At 38.2% G+C, this 19,236-nt stretch overlaps 1 protein-coding gene and 1 long non-coding RNA gene across 3 annotated transcripts; both read left to right on the top strand.

The window, feature by feature from the left end:
* The first annotated feature begins 331 nt into the window (after positions 1-331).
* Positions 332-963, top strand: LOC138313240 (uncharacterized). The gene is made up of 3 exons (XR_011207145.1): positions 332-371; positions 654-766; positions 937-963. It is a non-coding gene; the product is annotated as an uncharacterized lncRNA (long non-coding RNA).
* A 15,034-nt stretch (positions 964-15,997) lies between these two features.
* On the top strand, positions 15,998-19,001 carry LOC138313241 (uncharacterized). Of its 2 annotated transcripts, XM_069253770.1 has the most exons (3): positions 15,998-16,828; positions 17,070-17,267; positions 17,486-19,001. In XM_069253770.1, the coding sequence occupies exons 1-3, from the start codon at positions 16,178-16,180 to the stop codon at positions 18,875-18,877; spliced, it is 2,241 nt and encodes a 746-aa protein (XP_069109871.1). In that variant the 5' UTR covers positions 15,998-16,177; the 3' UTR covers positions 18,878-19,001. The 2 variants fall into 2 exon arrangements, with proteins under 2 accessions (XP_069109871.1, XP_069109872.1); XM_069253771.1 differs by lacking the exon at positions 17,070-17,267.
* The last annotated feature ends 235 nt before the right edge of the window (positions 19,002-19,236 follow it).

Genomic DNA, 19,236 nt, shown 5'->3' with positions numbered 1-19,236 from the left:
TTGGCATGCGAGGTGTTACTGAACACAGGGATATGTGTTGGGGGGATATTAAGCTATGTAAAGATTCAGAGAATAATGAGTACATTGAATTTCGTGAACGGCAAACTAAAACAAGGCCTGGATCAAATCCTAAGAATGTAAGGGCCGTCCCCCCGCGCGCCCTGGGCTACCCCTAAAACCCCATCACGCTGCCCTGTCGCCACTTATAAGGTCTACCAATCTCGCCGTCCGCCAACATACTGCCATGATGATGCACCCTATTATATCGCCACTAATACAAACATGGACAAATCTAGCAGGTGGTTTAAGTGCCAGCCTGTCGGCGTAAATAAAACTGGGAAGATTCATGACTACAATGGCAGAAAATGCAGGTAAATATTTTATGAATTCATCCTAAACTTCCATTATAATAAACAGCTGCTGTCAACAAAGTAACAAAAACTAAGCCCCGCCCCTTTCAGATTGTACACAGGCTATACAATGTATTACAGTGTGTACTGAAACAGTACACGATGTCATGTTGCATTTCAAAATTTCACACAACAGGTCAAGGTCGATTGTCCTGGTTATTTGCACTTTAATACTAAATGATTACTGGAATTATGACCCGTGATACAGGATTTTTTCAATATTTGCAATAAAAAATGTTTTAGGCTTGACGAGCAAAACAGGGGGAAATGGAAAGCGCCTCACGAACCATAGCGCAAGAAAGTATCTTGTACAGAAGTTGAATGATAACGGGTTGCCTCCCAATCAGATTATGCAGGTATTAATAAATATTCTTGTACGTTAAATAATAACAAAATGTATGTTTTTAATGCAGACTTACCTTTATTTAAGAAAATACATCCCATCACAAATATTTCGGTACAGTAGGGCTACTGTAACTTTTTTACGAATCACTTGCATATTTTTGCATTTTTTTTATCCTTTCAGATTTCCGGACACAAGAACATCCAGAGTATTAACAACTATTCGACAATAAACTCAAACCAACATAGGACGATCTCAAGAACATTGTCGAACGCGCACTCAGAGCAGATCGGTCAGCCAGCAAACAATCCATCATCCGGCCCCCGGCCATCATCACTAGTGTCATCAAACGGTGATGTTCAACTTCAAAACGTATCAAACAGACCACCATTACCAAACACGCTCCCGTCATTGTTTTCGGGACCCATTAATGGTGGATCTTTCACAATAAACATCAACAACAAGTCCGTGTGTACTTGTAGGAAACGCCAAAGGCCAAGGGTGCTTTACTCCGACAGTGACACGGACTAGAGTGGGTTTGAACAATCCGCGCGGGAAAATTACGTCACATGCCAAGGCCACACAACTGTTAAATTTGCGCGCATATAGTCCCCGGTCAATATGATTTAAAGAGAATGAAATGACTGGGTTTCGGATATCAAATACATTTAATTATCATTATTTTATAGAAATATTTGTGTATTATCAATTATTAAAGTAATAAAAAATAATTACGAAATTGAATGTTTTGCATATTAATTAGTTTTCTGTATCATACAGGTTATATCACTACGCCTAATTTGCATACGGAACTCTAGTAAAAAAACGTGGGCCTATTGTCACGAAAAACATTGTGGTAGAAACAGGTCACACCACTCGCAACTATTGGATATTGAATTAATTTCCCTCTCGTGAATTATTTTTTAAAAGTTACAAAAGACACTCGCTAAAGCTCGTGTCTTTTTGTAACTTTTAAAAAATAATTCACTCGAGTGAAATAAATTCAATATCCAATAGCTGCTCGTTGTGTAACCTCTATATAATAATAATAATAATAACAAGGACATAGTCAATCAGATCCCCCCGCCAATGGAGATATCAAAGCTGAAGTAACTTTGATTGTGGAGAGACTTATGTGTATGAAAAAAACCAGGAAAAAGTGCAAAAAATGAAAACTAAAAATAGCAAAAGGTACTACTAGACCTGCCCTGCAGGTAGGGCGTTAGAATTGTACCTGCTGCCCCTATTGCATGATCGTAAAAGGCGACTAAATTTAGGATCTTATCTTTTCTAATTCTTCCTAACTGACTTTATCCTTCCTAATGCCTCCCTTGGCACCGCCTCACTTTTGGCCCTGAGTTGAGCGTTCGCCCCTGTGAGGAAGGCTCTGGGTTCTGTCCCCTGGCCGAGACACACCAAAGTCTGTAAAAGTGGTAGTTTCTGCTCCTGCTTAGCGCTCAGCAAAAAGGGAGTGGGACGACTGGTTCGCCCGTTGTCAGTATAATGTGGACCGGGTGGGGTGTGTTCGCTTGGTGTCTTCGGCGGCATGCTTCAGTGATATAGCACTATAAAAAGGGCAAAAGTTCCACTATACAAGAAGACACAACATGAATAAGACCGCAGTCTCCCGAAACACGCACCTCGCACAACATACACGCAACACACCGCATACATGGGAGGCCGTCCTTACATGACCATAGCGTGTTAATAATACGTTTAATAATCAAACAAACAAACAAACCATAAAATGAATGTGTCGATGAAGTGGAAATATCTCTGCTGGTTTAAGAGTTATGCTCCGGAAATGAACCTGCTACAAAAAATATGATATTTTCAGCAATGTTTCTATGGTTACAGAAAAAATCACAAAAAGTGAAAACCTACAAATAGCAAAAGGCACTACTAGACCATAAGAACAATGTGTCTATGAAGTTTCATGGAAATATCTCTGCTGGTTTTAGAGTTGTGCTCCGAAACGAATCTTACACAAAAATCTGCCATTTTCAGCAATGTTTCCATGGTTACAGAAAAAAAGTACAAAAAGTGAAAACCTTAAAATAGCAAAAGGCACTACATAGACCATAAGACCAATGTGTCTATAAAATTTTCGTGGAAATATCTCTTCTGGTTTTAGAGTTATGCTCCGGAAAACGAACCTGGTACACAAAATATGATATTTTCAGCAATGTTTCCATGGTTTTCGGAAAAAAATGCAAAAAATGAAAACTTAAAAATAGCAAAAGGCACTACTAAACCATAAGACCAATGTGTGTATGAAATTTCGTGGACATATCTCTACTAGTTTTAGAGTAATGCTCCGGAAACCATTCGTACGGACGGACGGACGGAACCCATTTGTATATCCCCCGCCAACTTCGTTGGGCGGGGGATAATAATAGAATTTATTTAGAGTCGATAAAACTTTGAGTCAGAGACTCGTCTTCCAAGTGGTCGACATAAAAATATATAATATATACAACATGGAATATATCATAGACAATAAGCGTTGCATGTATTATTATAATGGATATCACAGTCAGATTATCACAAAAAAATAGTAAAAATTAACAAGAGCTGTTGGAGAACAGCAAAGCTCGCCTATTCAGAAGAAGCTGATGTTCAAGTATTTTACTATTTAAACATGGAAATATGACAAATTAACAGACTCAAAAAACCCCTAAAGGGCCCCCAATTGGTTGTATTATCACGTTCAGCATCCATACACATCTGGAAAATAAAATCATAAACATTTATGATGCCTTATGCTTAAACAATTGACAAAATAGAAACTTGCTCAAAAACTTTACCATGGAAATATGACAAATTAACAGACTCAAAAAAAACCTAAAGGGTCCCAAATTTGATTGTATTATCACGTTCAGCATCCATACACATTAGGAAAATAAAATCATAAACATTTATGATAACTTAATCTTAAACAATTGACGAAACAAAAACTTTAACGTGAAATGGGACGCCAACGCTGACGGCCGACGTCGGGGTGAAAACATTAGCTCCCCCTATTCTTCGAATTGGCGAGCTAAAAAGGCAGTCATAAAGCTCATGATGCATAAATATATGAAAAAAATAAAAACAAGTCTTAATGAATTAGTGTCTAATATACATATATGCCAATATGATAAATAATAAAAATTGACAGAATATATGCTATTATAGCATGTATTAAAATTGATTTTGTTTGATTAATTAACGATAGTTTACTAAGACGATAAAAGAACAAAAAGTGCTGGGTTTACTAAAATAGGTATTAAGAAGCAAATGAAACAGTGATTATTAGGGTACATGTAGGAAGTGGTTTTTTTTGCATTCGTATTTGAATTTGGAGAGTTTTGTATTTTAAAAAACACTTTCTGGTAGATCATTCCATAGTGATGGTCCACTATACTTAAATGAGCTCTTAATTTTTTTGGTTTTAAATCTAGGTAATAAGTATTTCCCTGAAGTGGCTGATCTAGTCTTCTTTTCATGAATATTGGATACTAAATTGTTACAATCTAAATAATTAGGATATAATTCGTTAATAACTTTAAACATAAGAATGCACTCATTATATTTTACTCTTTTCCTAAAAGGTAGCCATTTTAATTTACAAAGAAGTTCCTCACCTGATACGATATAAATCTTCGTCTAAAATGATACGAAGTATTCTCTTTTGCATTCGTTCAAGTTTTGCTTATGTAGAGCTGGCTACAATGGCCCCAAACATTTGAACAATAATCAAGGTAAGGTAAAATGAAACAATTAAAAAACGTAATTCTAGATGAAATTGGTAAAAATTTCTTCATACGACATCATTGATTAATTTTAAAATTGACCTTTTTTATAACATCTTGGGCATGTTTATCCCAAGTAAGGGTATCATCAATACAAACACCAAGTAATTTTTCATGTTTGACATTTTCTAACTTACTATTGTTGTCAGATACATCACATAATATATTAATCTCATTTGAAACCCTTTGTTGTTTCTGTTTTACTTTTATAATGTAACATAACTTTGTTTTTTCAGTGTTAATGACCATTTTGTTAGTTTCACACCAACTTTTAACATTTACGAAGTCAGATTGTAGACAAGACTCAATAACATCAGTTTTCTTGTCTGCTACTTGCATGGATGTGTCATCAGCATACATAAAAACTTCACATTGTTTACAATGGAGAGGCATATATCGTTTACATATAATAAAAACATCAGGGGACCAATAATCGAACCCTGTGGTACGCCAGTTAAAATTTCACATGGGTCGCTAAGCGATGATTTAAAACATACAGTCTGAAAAATAGGGAATATCTCTCCTGATGCAGTTGTAATTTTTAGTGGGAGCGTACTAGTACTATTATTTTCCTTGTCGGGCGTAGAGTCTGTGTATATCCGCTATGCGCAGATTCCAACTGCACACGCGATACCGGAAGTCAGTGTCTTATACCGTTTAATATATTTCAGCCTGATGTAGTGACACAAACATTTCAAAAACATATATTATGATATGCTTATCAGCGATATTCTACTATAAATTAAAAACAGTGACATTACACAGTGCTAAATGTATTTGTTTTGTGTAAAATTCAAGCGGCGTATTAAACAAACGAAACGATGTGACCGTTGTTGGGGATGTGTTGCTTGGTGTCTTCGACGGCATGCTTCAGTGATATAGCACTATAAAAAAGGCAACAGTTCCACTATACAAGAAATCACAACATGAATATACCACAGTCTCCCAAAACACGCACCTCGCACAACATGCACGCAACACACCGCATACATGGGAGGCCGTCCTTACATGACCATAGCTGTTAATAGGACGTTAATTAATCAAACAAACAAGCAAACAAATCTTGCATCGGTCACGATATTTTAAGCATCTGATCGACTTTGGAACCTTCCGGAACAATACAATGCAAATCAGGTGTATATAGAAAGTGACGAAACGGATAACCTTTAGTACCGGCCTCATATTTAAATAATTTCACATCAACCTAGGTCCTAGGTGTACGTTGCACCCTGTGACCCCAGACCGTAATCACTGCAGTTCTAATAAATGTTCATAACATCACACGGCCTTGTGTAAGAGAAACAGAATAAAAAACAAAAACATTATAAAATATCAGTCTGAGTGTCTGAGCTCTATATCTAATGTACCTCTAGACAGTGTTCTTGCAAACGACTATTTTGAACAGCGGAATAAGTCTATCGTATCACTATCAATATGATAATAAACACACTTCTATGTAACAAATAACACATTTAACAAAGTTCAAAGTAATTTCACATGTAAAGTTCTGATGAAGTAAAGGAAAATATATATTACAATACACCAAAGGCGTAAACCATCTCCTTGCAACAGTCCAAAGGATAATGAGCGAAAGTGCTACGTACTCCTGTTGCCGAGGATGATTTCATACTAGAAATTAAGGTTATGAATTAGCGAGCACTTAATGTCTAACAGATATATTTTTTTACATTGAAATATTCGTATTTTGACCAAGTCTTTTACGAGCTGTCTCAGATGTGTATCATTCTTGCGGAAGTAATTATAGAAATCACAGAGACTTGTAATGTAGGTTGTGCTGTGTATACATTTGAACTATATACTACATACATGGATAGGGGAACCAACGGCTAAAGATTTTAGCCTACTGTCATCAGATGGTGGGCTATTCAAATCGAATTTCGTCCGTGGTCCGCCGTCCGTTAACAAACTTGTTACCGCTATTTCTCAGAAAGTATTATGGGATCTTTTTCAAATTTCATATATTTGCATTTTCACTCCGCTCCGCCTCAATGAAACTAGTCAACTCCGATCACTTCATTTCCCAAGGAAGATGCTTAGTCACGCTCTGACCGGCGTGACAATATATTGACGTCTTTTACATTGTGACACAGTTTTACGCCGCTTCAATTTTGAATGTACTTTCAGCGATGAGGCCTACTAGTAATGTCGTTTTATATTTCGAAACAAATAGAAACACTTGATAAATTAATATTAGAAATGGTCAGTTATATACACGTCTACTTTGATGAAACTTTGACATAGGCTTGAAGCCCCAGACAAAAATGCTTAACATAGGTCTTAGGCTAAGCTCACCCTACTGTACTGTACCCAACGCATTGAGATTCTCCACGTATAGGCATAATCGAACGCCAATCGTTATGATAATTGTGCAGTGACATACATGTAGAACCGATAGAATCCATGAAAATTAACGCTAAAATTACAGACTGATTTTATTGACCTACCGTCCATTATCAACGAAACAATGCCGTTACTCGTGAGTGTCAACCTACGGCAATTGATCGGAGGGTTAATCCTAAAACTCCAGTTGACAATGAAGTCATCACACTTCAAGAATAACACAGAACTCTTCCAGTGATCTGCGATTAAATCCACATTTAAAGGATTTGTGCAGCCATTTTTTTTATTGTTTTTTATTTCATAATACGTCAGGATATTGCTTTGGATGAATGAAAAATTAAGTCCCACCCAACGAATCGCCTAGCTTTTAGCGTTATCGGTTGTTTTTGGTCGTGATTTACGACGGGTAGTGTCGACTACTGTTCAGAGATAATGAGCTAGGCGGTCACGTGGTCTTGTGATGTCACAGTAGTCCACGGCTACACAAGGTAAGCCTAGTACTTTACATCTATACAGCACATACACCTATTACGTTAGATCTACAATTTGAGTTTTTTTCGAGTAGCAGAGTATGTAAATTTATGTGTAATAAAAACAGTATAATGTAACACTATCTTTTTACGAGTAAAATCCCAAAATTTAGCATGAATATATCAAGAATCCGTGTTTTTATTTCAAACGTTTGCCATAACGATGCAAACACGGCACAGTTTTTGAGTAAAAATAAAATGTGGACGGGTATCAGTTATGTGATATTGGAGTAACAGTACCGAACTTACACCGAAATTAATATGTATATCTATATTGTTGTCTTTGAAACTTTATCCATAACGTTTACTAAAAAGCAGAAATACATCAAAAATATTTCTGATATATGTTTCTAAATTACAGTATAAGTGTAGATTTAAATTCATTATTTCAAAATTATACTAAATCCTTAAAATAGTATATTCATTGTCGATCCTTTTGTATATCATACCGAGATTTAATAGTATGATATATGAAAATTTATCGTATAATCCAACAAGAGATCCCAGAGGGATCTTGGCGCCCACCAAAGAATGATTTATGTCTGACAATGGAAAGGGGATCTTTTCCCTGCTTTTCAAACTTTTTCAAACACACTACATATAAAATTTGAGACAGATCGCTATAGTACTTTCTAAGAAAAAGTGGTAACAAACTTCAACAATGAAATCTAAGATGGCGGCCGGTTGGCCATCTTTTTTACCGATCAGTCCCAAAAAGCATTATGGAGCAGTCCTTAAAGGTACTATGCACAACTAGGGTACAAGGGGAAACTATGCTTGGAATTTGAGAAAGATCCCTTCAGTACTTTCTGAGAAATAGCGATAACAAACTTTAACTATCAAAATCCAAGATGGCCGTCGGTCGGTCATCTTGTTCACCGATCGGTCCCAAAATGCAATATGCACAACTAGGGTTCTAGGGGAACCTACATATGAAATTTGAGAAAGATCCCTTCAGTACTTTTTGAGAAATAGCGGTAACAAACTTAAACTATCAAAATCCAAGATGGCCGCCTGTCGGCCATCTTGTTGACCGATCGGTCCCAAAATGCAATATGCACAACTAGGGTCCTAGGGGAACCTACATATGAAATTTGAGAAAGATCCCTTCAGCACTTTCTGAGAAATAGCGGTAACAAGAATTGTTAACGGACGGACGGACGGACCACGGACCACGGACGAAAGGCGATTTGAATAGCCCACCATCTGATGATGGTGGGCTAAAAAGTAACCACATATAGTGTTTAACTGAAAAATGAAATTACTTGTATACAGGCATTATAAATAGATATAATATCTTGTACCTTTTCAAAAATATACTTAGTGATATTTAAATAAGTATATTTAGTGTGGTAATGCTGTAACCCTTCTTGTATGACTATACATGTAGATTCGAAACGGTGAAAATACATGCTTAGAATTTTTACTAATACCTTAGAAATTATGGGAGATTGCTATATGCCACGATTCCGTAATTACAGTACTATACTGGAATAATTTTAAAGGTTAAATCTTTAGTTGAAATAGTTCTTTGACCCACTTTTGTTTCTAAATAAGTCAACTTCCATTATTGTTTACCTGTGTACGACATATGTATATCCTAGGTATGATCAGGGATATTTTATTTCCATTTGCTTTTACATCTTCATTTTTAAAAATGGAGGAGACAATAAAAAAAACCTAGAGCATAGATTACGGGGTTTCCATAATTCAAATCACAATCCAATTAACGGATGTCCTAACCTGACTGACAGTACGACAATAGCAAATACCCGATATACTCCACCGAATAGCAAATTGCCCGCGCGGCCAGGTAATTTACAGGTGTGAGTTTGATGATGATGGCGGCGTGTACAGGTAAACAACATCCTGGTCCAGGTATTACATAACCATCAAACCAAAGGCATGGCTAATCATATATTTATATCGGAGTATCTACTCACATATCGATTAAAAATTGAAAGCGACCGCACGGTCTGAAAAAATAGTTTGTTTTGCTTAATATCTCAATATTTAGATCTTTTATAATATCAAAAATAAATTCTTTCTACCATTATGTTGAAACGTTGTACGGTATTGTAATAAACGTATCCCAATTTATTCGGTTGGCAACACACAACACAATATTAATGTTTGTAATGATCAATCATCGGTGTGTACAGACGTCAATACTTTAATCAAGGATTTCTTCAATTGGTTACGTTAAAAATTTCATTTTACAGTCTCAAACTTTGTAATTCACAATGTATCAATAGATAAGAACTATAGGAACCCCCCCCCCCCCCCCCCCCCCCCCCCCCCCCCCCCGACCCAATATTATACGTAATCATACTCCTCGTCTTTATAATTCCGAAACAACTGTGATTTCTTCAGGTGTGAGATTTTAGGTTCATAATGTCACGTAGATTGTACCTGTTTTTTGATTACAAATGTGAGTTTGTGAATCTTCAGGATTTGTCTCATGAGGTGTGTGATGTACATTAGTCCAATGTTTTGATACGATGAACTTTCTCCTCATTTCGGTAAATCATAACAAGAGGGCACATTAGAGAGCATCTTTTTTTCCAAAACCGGTACTTCGTTTTTGACCTCCTTGACAATAGTATAATAGTTAATTAATATATTAGTGATCACTGTGTCAGGATACTATTGTCACGGGATATTTGTTCAAAATTTTCTTTAACTCAACAAATTTTATTTCCAAACACAGATGGCCCAAGGGCCTTCCTTAACATTATAGGCAAATATAACTTTTGATATAGTGTTATATGGTTTGTTCATCTTCGATTTGGGATATGCACCAGAGAGAAACAATACTTTAGATTATACATTAGTTTAGCTTACCAGGGATCCATATAGTCACGGTATCATTTCCATGTATAAGTGGGCCCCCCAACCCCCGCACTATATGACCCACCTGGTTTTAGAACTTGTATGAAAGGAAGTTTCAAAATGTTGACTGCGTATTCATAAGATGGGCGTGGTTGGGGCGGCTCATCTTGGAATTTAGGAATCCGGACATCCGTTAAAGTGTTTAAACTGATCACACTAACTTGCTTCGGGACTGATGTCTGGGAGTATTGCATGCATTGTTCTTCAGCAAATACACGAACAGGTCATGGTGAAACTCGAGATGATGTTCTAAAAATTGTTTTCAAGATGGCCGCTGTGGCGGCCTATCCTTGCGTAATTTCGGATTGACCCGAAAAATATTAACAACACTGGGTCCTGGGCGACCAATAGTTCAGGTTTCAATTTCATTGAAATGTTTCAGCCAAATCCCCAAAAGGAGATCTTGAGGAAGAATCGTCAAAATGTGTTTTCAGGATGGCGGCTGTGGGTTCTGACTACAGCTCTAGGCTCTCTTGGACCTCCCCCCCCCCTTCGGATCACGACCCGAAAATTTATTACAACACTTTGATCGGGGACCATGGCAGGGGGGAAATGTCGCACATAGTCATGCAAGTTTCCCCACGTCAAATTCGCACAACCCGGTAGAACTTGAGAAGAAGTTCAAAATGTGTTTTCAAGATCGGTGGCTGTGGCTGCCATCTTGGATTTCAGATCGACCCGAAAACATAACAACACTTTGTCGGGGACCGATGTAAGGATCATTTTCATGCAAGTTTCAGCCAAATCCGACTGGTAGAACTTGAGAAGAAGTTCAAAATGGTGTTTTCAAAGATGGCGGTTGTGGCGGCCCATGTTGGATTTCAGATCGACCCGAAAAATAACAAGGACACTTTGCCGGGACCGTGTCAGGATCATTTCATGCAAGTTTCAGCCAAATCCACTGGTAGAACTTGAGAAGAAGTTCAAAATGTGTTTTCAAGATGGCGGCTGTGGCGGCCATCTTGGATTTCGGATCGACCCGAAAAATAACAACACTTTGTCGGGACCGTGTCAGGATCATTTCATGCAAGTTTCAGCCAAATCCCACCGGTAGAACTTGAGAAGAAGTTCAAAATGTGTTTTCAAGATAGCGGCTGTGGCGGCCATCTTGGATTTCAGATCGACCCAAAAAATAACAACACTTTGTCGGAACCGTGTCAGGATCATTTCATGCAAGTTTAAGCCAAATCCCACTGGTAGAACTTGAGAAGAAGTTCAAAATGTGTTTTCAAGATGGCGGCTGTGGCGGCCATCTTGGATTTCGGATCGACCCGAAAAATAACAACACTTTGTCGGGACCATGTCAGGATCATTTCATGCAAGTTTCAGCCAAATCCCACTGGTAGAACTTGAGAAGAAGTTCAAAATGTGTTTTCAAGATGGCGGTTGTGGCGGCCATGTTGGATTTCAGATCGACCCGAAAAATAACAACACTTTGTCGGGACCGTGTCAGGATCATTTCATGCAAGTTTCAGCCAAATCCCACTGGTAGAACTTGAGAAGAAGTTCAAAATGTGTTTTCAAGATGGCGGCTGTGGCGGCCATCTTGGATTTCGGATTGACCCGAAAAATAACAACACTTTGTCAGGACCATGTCAGGATCATTTCATGCAAGTTTCAGCCAAATCCCAAAGGTAGAACTTGAGAAGAAGTTCAAAATGTGTTTTCAAGATGGCGGCTGTGGCGGCCATCTTGGATTTCGGATCGACCCGAAAAATAACAACACTTTGTCGGGACCGTGTCAGGATCATTTCATGCAAGTTTAAGCCAAATCCCACTGGTAGAACTTGAGAAGAAGTTCAAAATGTGTTTTCAAGATGGCGGCTGTGGCGGCCATCTTGGATTTCGGATCGACCCGAAAAATAACAACACTTTGTCAGGACCATGTCAGGATCATTTCATGCAAGTTTCAGCCAAATCCCACTGGTAGAGAACTTGAGAAGAAGTTCAAAATGTGTTTTCAAGATGGCGGTTGTGGCGGCCATCTTGGATTTCAGATCGACCCGAAAAATAACAACACTTTGTCGGGACCGTGTCAGGATCATTTCATGCAAGTTTCAGCCAAATCCCACTGGTAGAACTTGAGAAGAAGTTCAAAATGTGTTTTCAAGATGACGGCTCTGGCGGCCATCTTGGATTTCGGATCGACCCGAAAAATAACAACACTTTGTCGGGACCATGTCAGGATCATTTCATGCAAGTTTCAGCCAAATCCCACTGGTAGAACTTGAGAAGAAGTTCAAAATGTGTTTTCAAGATGGCGGCTGTGGCGGCCATGTTGGATTTCGGATCGACCCGAAAAATAACAACACTTTGTCGGGACCGTGTCAGGATCATTTCATGCAAGTTTCAGCCAAATCCCACTGGTAGAACTTGAGAAGAAGTTCAAAATGTGTTTTCAAGATGGCGGTTGTGGCGGCCATGTTGGATTTCAGATCGACCCGAAAAATAACAACACTTTGTCGGGACCGTGTCAGGATCATTTCATGCAAGTTTCAGCCAAATCCCACTGGTAGAACTTGAGAAGAAGTTCAAAATGTGTTTTCAAGATGACGGCTCTGGCGGCCATCTTGGATTTCGGATCGACCCGAAAAATAACAACACTTTGTCGGGACCATGTCAGGATCATTTCATGCAAGTTTCAGCCAAATCCCACTGGTAGAACTTGAGAAGAAGTTCAAAATGTGTTTTCAAGATGGCGGCTGTGGCGGCCATCTTGGATTTCGGATCGACCCGAAAAATAACAACACTTTGTCGGGACCATGTCAGGATCATTTCATGCAAGTTTCAGCCAAATCCCACTGGTAGAACTTGAGAAGAAGTTCAAAATGTGTTTTCAAGATGGCGGCTGTGGCGGCCATGTTGGATTTCGGATCGACCCGAAAAATAACAACACTTTGTCGGGACCGTGTCAGGATCATTTCATGCAAGTTTCAGCCAAATCCCACTGGTAGAACTTGAGAAGAAGTTCAAAATGTGTTTTCAAGATGGCGGTTGTGGCGGCCATGTTGGATTTCAGATCGACCCGAAAAATAACAACACTTTGTCGGGACTGTGTCAGGATCATTTCATGCAAGTTTCAGCCAAATCCCACTGGTAGAACTTGAGAAGAAGTTCAAAATGTGTTTTCAAGATGACGGCTCTGGCGGCCATCTTGGATTTCGGATTGACCCGAAAAATAACAACACTTTGTTGGGACCGTGTCAGGATCATTTCATGCAAGTTTCAGCCAAATCCCACCGGTAGAACTTGAGAAGAAGTTCAAAATGTGTTTTCAAGATAGCGGCTGTGGCGGCCATCTTGGATTTCAGATCGACCCAAAAAATAACAACACTTTGTCGGAACCGTGTCAGGATCATTTCATGCAAGTTTAAGCCAAATCCCACTGGTAGAACTTGAGAAGAAGTTCAAAATGTGTTTTCAAGATGTGTTTTCAAGATGGCGGCTGTGGCGGCCATCTTGGATTTCGGATCGACCCGAAAAATAACAACACTTTGTCGGGACCATGTCAGGATCATTTCATGCAAGTTTCAGCCAAATCCCACTGGTAGAACTTGAGAAGAAGTTCAAAATGTGTTTTCAAGATGGCGGCTGTGGCGGCCATCTTGGATTTCGGATCGACCCGAAAAAATAACAACACTTTGTCGGGACCATGTCAGGATCATTTCATGCAAGTTTCAGCCAAATCCCACTGGTAGAACTTGAGAAGAAGTTCAAAATGTGTTTTCAAGATGGCGGCTGTGGCGGCCATCTTGGATTTCGGATCGACCCGAAAAATAACAACACTTTGTCGGGACCGTGTCAGGAACATTTCATGCAAGTTTCAGCCAAATCCCACTGGTAGAACTTGAGAAGAAGTTCAAAATGTGAAAAGTTAACGCACGGCGGACGGCGGACGGCGCACGGCGCACGGCGGACGACGACGGACGAAACATGATGACTATAGGTCATCCTGACCCTTCGGGTCAGATGACCTAAAAAAGTCGTTGATCGGCTTTTCCTGTGACCGTCGATGTAAGTGATAGCAAATCAGTTTCATAGTACAGCTGTAAGCCACGGACTATTATGATGTCACACGGTTTAGAGCTAGAAAATATGCATAATCGGGCGGTCAGAATTTTGGACCTCGATATCGACGGCTTACAGGTTATTCCGGTCGGGCGCGGCACGGAGAGAGGTTTCTACACGTGCTAATAAAGCCATTTCCAGCATAAACTGAAATTATCATTTTTTGACTGCACAAATCCTGTAACATATTTTATTGAGCCCCGAAAGCGCAATGTTATTGGACTGCATCGCGTACCATAAACACAGGGGTTGAGTTTCACACTATGTTTAGTTAAAGATGCTCCATCGCTGACAAATGGTATTTTTTCACTATAAAAAACAGCAGCAGACGATTTAGTATTTTTTCTTCAGTTACAAAAGTTACTTACTTTACACCATTACCACCATTGAAAAGTTTGAGCTTCTGATTTTACTTCAAGTTAAAAATATGAAAAATAATTAATTGCATCCCGAAAAAATTCCGTGGCACTATATCCTATATGGAATGAAGTACTGCTTGCACATGCACCAAAGGCGAAATAAATTATTTTATATTATTTTTAGTGTTAATTATACATAAATATACACTACTAAACACCAACTATTATTCAAATGAGGAATATCATTTATGCTCTGTTGGCGGTGGAGCACCTTTAATAAATATTGAATTATCAGCTGTAAATAATTATCAGACGGCAATGTAACAATTCAGTTTCATTCAACAATCATAGAAATCGAGTTTTAAAAATATTTGATTATGTATAAATAACTAACTGTTCGGCATTTTTACCAATCGTCATATTCTTTGAAACCGGACCCCTGCTAAATCGAGCAACCGGATCACAGATTCACTGCACTGCCAATACTCCGAGGGTACTGCGCAGCAAATTTTCTATTTGAAGCGACATAAGTTTTTTTGTGAAAAAATTTAAGACAATCATTTTTAAACATGAAAACAATATTCTAAAATCACCGTTTTTAATCGTAAAAAATCCAAAGAATGAAGCTATATTCGGAACTATATTTTGTGTTGCCTTGATGACGAGAAAAACTGATTGGTCCTGCAGGTAAGGCGTTAGAATTGTACCTGCTGCTTATATTGCGTGATCGTGAAAGGCGACTAAATTTAGGAGCTTATCTTTTCTCTTCTTCCTAACTGACTTTATCTTCCTTAATGCTTCTCTTAGCACCGCCTCACTTTTGACCTTGAGTTGAGCGTTCGCCCCTGTGAGGAAAGCTCTGGAATACAGGAAGCGGGAAGACTGGTTCGCCCGTTTGTCGGTATAATGTGACCGGCCGGATGGGGGTGTGTTGCTTGGTATCTTCGGCCGCATGCTTCAGTGATAAAGCACTATAAAAAAAGAACTGATATCACAACATGAATTACCACATGGTGCGCACAGACGATGAAAAGTGCTTGAATTTTGGGTCAGTGCTGGAAAAGTACTGGAATTTTGCAAAAAAGTCCTTGAAAAAGTGCTGGATTTTACCTATTATTGTATTTAACCTATATAATTTATTCAAACATTCAAGAAATAACAAAAAAACTCATTTTAAAAAGGTTGGAAATGAATAAAATCATCGGTATTATATTTTTTTAATTTTCAATATATCCTGCGTGACGTACCTAGCACATGTTATGAAGTGGGGATCTCTGCGGCGGGATGAGTCATGGCCTCGACCCACAAATGTGTTTATAATAGGTCATGGCAACGGAAGTACGCATGGGTGAGGGAGAGACCGTCAAATAAACACAAGGCATGGTGTTCGGTATGTAAAAAGGATATTGAAATATGATCTATGGGCGAAAGTGCGTTAAAATCACACCGACAGTCGGAGAAACATTTAAGGTTACAGAGAGTTTCAGATCAGAATGCTAAATTTGAATTTGTTGGTATAAAGAAGGAACAAGTAAAAGAATCTGACTCAGAGGAAATGTTAACCGTGCCGGTGCCACCTCCGCCGCCATCACAAACAAACCCATCGGAATCATGTGTCCCTTTGCAATCAACACAAATTTTCTTTAATCACGACTCGTTACAAGCTGAAATTATTTGGACATTACAAACTGTCGTTAACCATTCCTGGTATAGATCAAATGAACATGTTGGTGAGGTTTTTCAAAGCATGTTCCCAGATAGCAATATCGTTAAAAATTTCTCATGCGGACAAAAAAAGACTGCTTATATGTGTGTGTTTGGAATTGCACAGTATATCAGAGAAGTGTATGCCAAAGATATATCGCCCAAGAGTTTTGTGATTTTGTTTGATGAAAGCCTCAACCACAAACTTCAGTTGAAACAAATGGATTTTCATATCCGATTTTGGGACACCACTCAAGTGAAAACAGTTTACTACGGCTCCCAGTTTTTGGGGCATGGGACAGCTAATGACATGTTAAAGCATATGCTACAGGAGACATCTAAGCTCAACCTAAAGAATATGGTTCAGGTGAGTGTTGTGAACATTTTTTTTAAACAAGCCATATATTATTCAATTTCATAGATATGCATATAATAATTATGTTTTCATTTGATGTATTGTAATAAAATATGATGTTCTGTGCATAAGTATTTATATACTGTGCATGTTCTAATAAATCTTGGATGTACATGTACATAAATATATTTAATTGCACATGTACAATGCCATGATGCATATTACAACCAGGTGTTTTTATTATATATTTCAGGTATCTATGGATGGTCCAGCAGTCAATTGGAAGTTTTACGAAGAGTTAAGGCAGAAACTTCAAAATGACCATGACGTTGGTTTAGTGAATATCGGATCATGCGGTCTACATGTTCTCCACAATGCTTTCAAAACTGGAATCCTTGCTACCTCCTGGGATATTTCATCCCTGCTTTCATCACTCTACTATTTGTTTAAGGTACAATTAAGAAATTATCATAGACTGAGCCTGTGCAGTTAAATCATTGTTTTTAGTTTATTCATCTATGTGTACATCTTTTTATCTTCATGTTACATTCTTATTTTAATTTCCACTGTCGCTGTTGCTGCATGTGAATTTATTAATCTACCAGTTCAAACCCTGCAATACATGTGCTATTATTATTTTTTAGTTATGATTTGAATTTATTTTTGCAGGATTCTCCCGCACGTAGGGAAGACTTCATCAAAGTAACAAGCTCATCCCTCATGCCAATGAAATTTGTAACACACAGATGGATGGAAAATGTCCCAGGATGCGAGAGGGCTCTTAAAGTGTGGGACAATGTTAAACTCTACATAAAGAAAGCAGAAGTTGGTAAAGAAGTTGCCAAACCGAAAAACAAATCCTTTGAAATAATTGCTGCAGCTTCTAAAGACAGATTGATCATTGCTAAACTTGAATTATTCAAGCATGTGGCATTGGAAGTACAACCTTTCCTGGGAAACTACCAAACAGATAGGCCCATGGTACCATTTCTGTACCCTGACCTGAGCAACATGGTGAAGACACTACTTATGAAAGCAGTGAAGCCTGAGGTTATTGACACAAAGTACTCAAGTATGGACCTCACAAATGACAAGAACTTGCTCCCGCATAACAAAGTAGAGATTGGCTTTGCAGCTGAGAAAGCATTACATGATGCTAAAAGGGGGAATGACAAAATCAATGATCGACAAGTTTTAGAGTATCGTATTCAGTGCCGTAAGTGTTTGTGCTCTTTAATTGAGAAACTCTTGGAAAAAAGTCCACTTTACTACAGTGCAACAAGGCAACTCTCATGTTTAAGCCCACTTCAGATGGCCAGCGATCCTCATGGATGCACAGAAAATATGCGGAAGTTGATCATGTCATTGCATAACAAAAACCGCATCAGTGATAGGGAATGTGATGCTTGTCTGAGTCAGTTCAAAGTGTTTCTTTGTGAAATTCCTGTGATAGGAAAGGAGGTGTTCGAAAACTTTGATCCATACTCGTCAAGATTAGATGAATTCCTTTCTGTCCACTTAGACAAGCAACAGTACAAGGAACTATTTGAAGTTGTAAAACTTCTCCTCATTCTTTCACATGGCCAGGCTACAGTGGAACGTGGTTTCTCAATTAACAAAAAACTTGAGGTTGAAAATATGAAGGAGCATACTCTGGTGGCACAGAGACTTATCTGTGACTTTGTTAACAATTTTGGTGGAGTCTTGAAAGTTCCAATCACCAAGGAGCTACTTGCAAGTGCTAGAAATGCACGACACAGATATAAACAGTACCTTGACGAAGAGAAGGAAAGGAAAAGCACAGAGGAACAGAAGAGGAAAAGGAAATGTCTAGAGGAAGAAGTGGAGAATTTGAGGAAAAAAATCAAACAAAATAAAAAGGACCATGAAACTTTAATTAACTCAGCTGATACATATGCCCTTAGAGCAGAGAAAGAAGGAAACCTATCGCTTATATCGCATTCAAACAGCTTGAGGGAAAAGGCGAAAGAAAATGCAGAAACAGAAAAGTCTCTTGATAAGGAACTTGCAGCCAAAATTAAAAATTTAAAGGACTGTTGAATCCTTCCTTGGATAGTTCTTTGTATGTATAATCCTATGAAAATTAAACTGAAAAGTTGCTTGATAATTACAAAGCAATTCTAAATTGTTTTGTTATTTTATTTTATTTGTAGTAGTAAATATGAAGCATTGTCACTTAATTGAATTTCTGTAGTATGGATTGAAGACAGTATAAACAAAATGAAATGAATACCTCAAGTATTTTGAAGAGTCTTTGCTTGCACATTGTATACCTTTTTGGTATGTAATAATTCTGTCAATAATCACTCACTGAACCAGGAAAACTTATGGTTCATTACAAAATTAGACCTTTAATATCAAAATATTGCGCGAATCATGTTAAAATATCTACAAAAATG

The sequence above is a fragment of the Argopecten irradians genome, unplaced genomic scaffold (assembly GCF_041381155.1).
Source record: "Argopecten irradians isolate NY unplaced genomic scaffold, Ai_NY scaffold_0615, whole genome shotgun sequence".
Lineage (NCBI taxonomy): Eukaryota > Metazoa > Mollusca > Bivalvia > Pectinida > Pectinidae > Argopecten > Argopecten irradians.
This window is presented reverse-complemented; position numbering and strand designations above follow the sequence as displayed.